The following is a 4842-nucleotide window of genomic DNA, read 5'->3' as shown; positions in this document are numbered from 1 at the left end:
CCCAACAAGCAACAATAGGCTGTTTAAAGTGCTATTTTAAATAACACAATTACAATAAAAACAACAAAAACCGTTATGATATTTTTCAAATAGCGTCGCAACACCTTCAACTCGGAAATGATCTGCTCGTTCACCATCTTAATCTCCTTGAACTCATCAATTAAACACATGGAAGAGTCGGCTTCAGTATCCGCGTGCATTTCATGATCCTGGTGACTTCTATTGAGAGGTTCCAGCCAAGAAAAAAAATCACAAACCCCTATCCGACAGTTGCAGAATAATCTACCTTCGGTCTCTTTCGATGGACCAACCACACGTATTGTAGCAAGTACACCACATTTGCACTTTGAGCATTTAAACCTCAACTCAAAACTCATTCTTTTTTTCGCATGAGAATTACTACTACCTGTAGACAGACATCTGCAGATTGGAAAAATCATTCAATTTCAGAGAACTATAAAATTTTCAAAATCAAGATAAATGCACACAGTTCACTACAAATTAAAAAATCTCAAAATTACAAATAGGACCGAAGATATTGGGGCATATATCGAAAAAAAAAAACATTCTAACTCGATTCAAAGAATGGCCATGTCAGATACCAATTTTGGCCACTACAAAGAAGAGAGCCATATTCAAAAATTTCATCAAGGCAAAAACATCCACCATAACCGAAAACATATTCTGATATCGAAAAACACATGAAAAAAAAAAAAAAATTATGGGAGAAATGAAGCCAAGGAAGAAGGTGGAAACGAAAACATCACATCTATTTTGCAAATACCTACCTGGAAATCGGAAATCAGAAGTTAACCAGCGTCGAGGAGGGGATTCGGGTGTTCTGGGTTTGCTTCGGTTGTGTTAGATTGATTGATAGAGAATGTTGTACTTAATGGTAGTGGAAGGGTAAATTAGGAAATTTGGGTAGTTTAAGAGAAGCAACAACAAGTCTACTCGCTTACTTCACGCGTGTATTCCACCTTCCGTTAACTTTTGCCATTTGGGGGGTTAGGCGCAAGGTTTCCGAAAACACAGGGGAGAACCGCACAGTTTTTAAAGTACAGGGGGAAACGGTGCCGAGTTTCCAAACCACAGGGGGGATATAGGTAGTTTTGCCGTTTATTTACCATTTTTTCTAAGTTTGACCAAGTTTTGTTTTATTTTTTTTTATCATATATACATACACACACATTTACATAGATATACTGTAACACCCTCAGTTGGCTCATATTGGAAATGCTACCGCCACACTGCATCATGAGGTCTTCACCTCCTACTTCGCAGTGTTAAGGCTAAAATTAACTATAAAAATGCATTATTATATAACAAAATCTGGTTTATGAATATTTACAAAACACACTGCTAAACAAGAGGTTTTTCCGGTTAAAAATTTAGATATAATACAATAGATGTAAGTTCACTCACTCAGCCCGTCTTTCAATATCCCGAGACGTCCCCTATCACGGAGGTGCCATGCATACCTGAACCAAATATTTTTCTTAAAAGCAGACTAGAATTAAATCTATTTTAAGAACTAACGTGAAATATATCATGTCATACCTTTTAAAATATAGTCTAATTTCCGTCAATCATAAAATACATGTCATGCCAATAGTGAAATGATGCAATAAAGATATCAAACTCGACAACAATGCACATGCACATATATATACATCCGCCGAAGTGAACAGTCAGAATAACCTTGGCTCCATAATAATAGGCTCACTGCATCTGTCTAAGTGAGCAGCCGGAATAACCTCGGCCCTATAATAACAAACTCACTAGATCATCATCAATAAACAGCCAGAAAATCATCGGCTCAAGGAAGGACCTGATAAACCCATAATAATATAACGGTCATCCGGTCACTTCTATATAACCACCATACGACTCCCACAATCGATACATGGATAGCCGAATGTTGTCACCATTAACCACAAGACGCCCCATAGTCTAGGATAGCGAAGATAGGACCCCCACTGACTATCCCTATCCCATGTAATGTAGTAGAATCCGTGCAATCTGGAATCACCTAAGGGAAACCCGAAAACTCTACTCCTCCTCGTGCGCCCTAACGGGATCACATTTGGAGTTTGGCATATGTCCTAAACTACCGGTAGACCTCACTAGTAGCTACTCCAATGAGTGGAACAACACCGAACACGAATGATTAGACCAAATACGTCTCAACCACAATGGTTCTAATCCCTGAATGACCGTGCAACTAAGTCACCCAGTTGTCCGACTATTATCGTCCACTATGGCCAAAGTATTACGATACATCGGGGTCGAATATCCTAACCCCAAATGATGCCCTAAGCACTACCGCAGACGGGCGACTAAACGATAGATCCATAAAACATAACCGATAAACCGTGCAATATGTGTGTAGTATGTCAAATAAGTGAATTTATCGAAAAGTACTGGTGAGACAGCTAACCTATCCTCATTTTCATAGATTCACCAACGCGATCAAATACGTACATTAAATATCATAAAATGAGAAGTCTCGCACACGCATACGCACACATATATATAAATATATACATGCACTGGTAGAGTTATCAACATAATATCACATTAACATATTAATCAGAATCGCATGCAATGTGCATACCTAATTTCTTAAAATTAGATTTAATTCTCTATTGCTTATCTCTTATCGACACTCCTTAACTTTTGCAATCTCACTCAAATCTCCTCCAACGTACACCTGGCCCATTATTTACTCGAATCAGATGAGCTATATGCTTATTCATAGGAGCTATCTGCTTATTCCAAAGCTAATTTTCATAATTAGCTCATTGGGTTTCAAACTTTTATATTTAGTAGAATACGATATTCTAGCTATAAAACTCTTATACCTCATAATATTTATATCACCCGATTATTAAATAAAATATCTAAAGATATGAGTAAACATGTAGGTGCAATAGACTGCTATTTTCAATTCGACTAGAATCGATACAAAATTTTCAAAATATCACACTAGGACTACAGATAGGCTATTAGCTAAAGAAATTCGTGAATTAAATAGTAATAGCCAGTTACGAATTTTTGAAAAATTTATAATTTAATCTCTTCAATATCTAAATTCATATTAAAATCCATAATTAAATTCTACGTATAACAAATAATACAATACCTAAGTCGAAATCGAAAACAGACGGCTAAATTTTTTTCTTTTTTTTTTCTTTCTTCTCCTTCTTCGCGTTTTGCTTCTGTGTCTTCAATGTGTTTTGTTTGCTTTGCTTTAATATATATTATTATTATTATTATTATTATTATTATTGTTATTATTAGTATTAGTAACGTTATTATTATTGTTATCCTTACCATCCCTATCATCATTATTATTATTATTATTATATTATTACATTAAAATATTATATATATTATATTTTATACTTATACTTATCGATATTTAACCGTTTAACAGTCTTTTTAATCATAATCAATATTTAAAATAGGAATAAAATTTATTTCAGAATATTAATTTTTTGATCCCAAAATATTATAAAAAAAATATTTATTTGCTATAATAATATTATTTTATACACTCCAAAATCGGGCATTACAATTCACTCCCCCTTAAAAAGATTTCGTCCCCGAAATCTAAACTCAAACGCATAACAACATTACTTAATTAACCAAATGTGGATATGCTTTGAACATCTCTTGGTCTACTTCCCACATGGCCTCTTCCGCTCCATGTCAGGACCACATTCCTTTCACCACACGAATCTCTCAGTTCCTCATGGTTGGAATCTTTCTGTCCATGATCCAAATATGCATTTTCTCATACGAAAGATCCTCATTTAGCTCTAACTCATCCGGAGATAAAATATTAGAAGGATATGCGACATAGCTACGAAGTTGTGATACATGAAACACATTATGAATTTGTTCCATGGAATTTGAAAGTGCTAGCCGATAAGCCCAATCCCCAACTCGATCGATAATTTCATAGGGTCCAACATAATGCGGAGTCAATTTTTCTTTAATTCCAAACCTTCTAATACCTTTCATTGGAGATACTTTCACCAGGACGAAATCTCCACTTTGAACTTGACCATCACATCGGGCTTTATCGGCATAACTTTTTTGGCAATCTTGAGCTGTCTTCATCTTCTCTGTGATAACTCGAATATTTGTTTTTTATTCTTTGATCATTTATGGACCTAATATCAGTCGATCACTCATATCATCCCAACTTAAAGGATTCCTGCATTTTCGGCCATAAAGAGCTTCAAAAAGAGTCATTTCAATACTTGTTTGATAACTATTATTATATGAGAATTCTACTAAATCCAAGTGGTTCTCCCAAATTTCTTGAAATTCTATTGAACAAGCTCTTAGCATATCTTCCAGAATACGGATATTTCTCTCTGATTGACCATCAGTCATTGGATGGAATGCAATACTCATATGCAACTGAGTACCAAAGACTTCCTGCACTTTTTGCCAAAATCGAAATTGAAAACATGGATAACGATCCGATATGATTACTTCAGGAATACCGTGTTGTTTAACCATATGATGAACATATAATTTGGCCAAATTCTGCATACTCCAAGTCATACGTACTGGGATGAACACTGCTGACTTGGTCAATCTATCTATAATTACCCAAATTGCATCTGTTCCCGACTTCGCCCTTGCAAGTCCTGTCACAAAATCCATTGCATTAAAATCTCATTCCAGAATGGAACTTCTAAAGGTTGTAGCAACCCCTGATAGTTAGAAATCGCATGCGTTAAATGTTCATATTATATGCAATATTTGATTGATTTTGATTGGATTCTAACTAATTTATATGTGTATTGTTTATTTGTTGTGTGC

General features: G+C 35.1%; 1 protein-coding gene across 1 annotated transcript; it reads right to left on the bottom strand.

Moving 5' to 3' along the window:
* Positions 1 to 3747: 3747 nt before the first annotated feature.
* On the bottom strand, positions 3748 to 4128 carry LOC127262748 (uncharacterized). Its single transcript, XM_051291553.1, has one exon. The coding sequence runs from the start codon at positions 4126 to 4128 to the stop codon at positions 3748 to 3750; it is 381 nt and encodes a 126-aa protein (XP_051147510.1).
* Between the last annotated feature and the right edge of the window lie 714 nt (positions 4129 to 4842).

The sequence above is a fragment of the Andrographis paniculata genome, unplaced genomic scaffold, assembly GCF_009805555.1.
Source record: "Andrographis paniculata isolate CXL003 unplaced genomic scaffold, ASM980555v1 Contig66END, whole genome shotgun sequence".
Lineage (NCBI taxonomy): Eukaryota > Viridiplantae > Streptophyta > Magnoliopsida > Lamiales > Acanthaceae > Andrographis > Andrographis paniculata.
The sequence above is the reverse complement of the archived record's forward strand: the minus strand, read 5'-3'. Positions and strand labels throughout refer to the sequence as shown.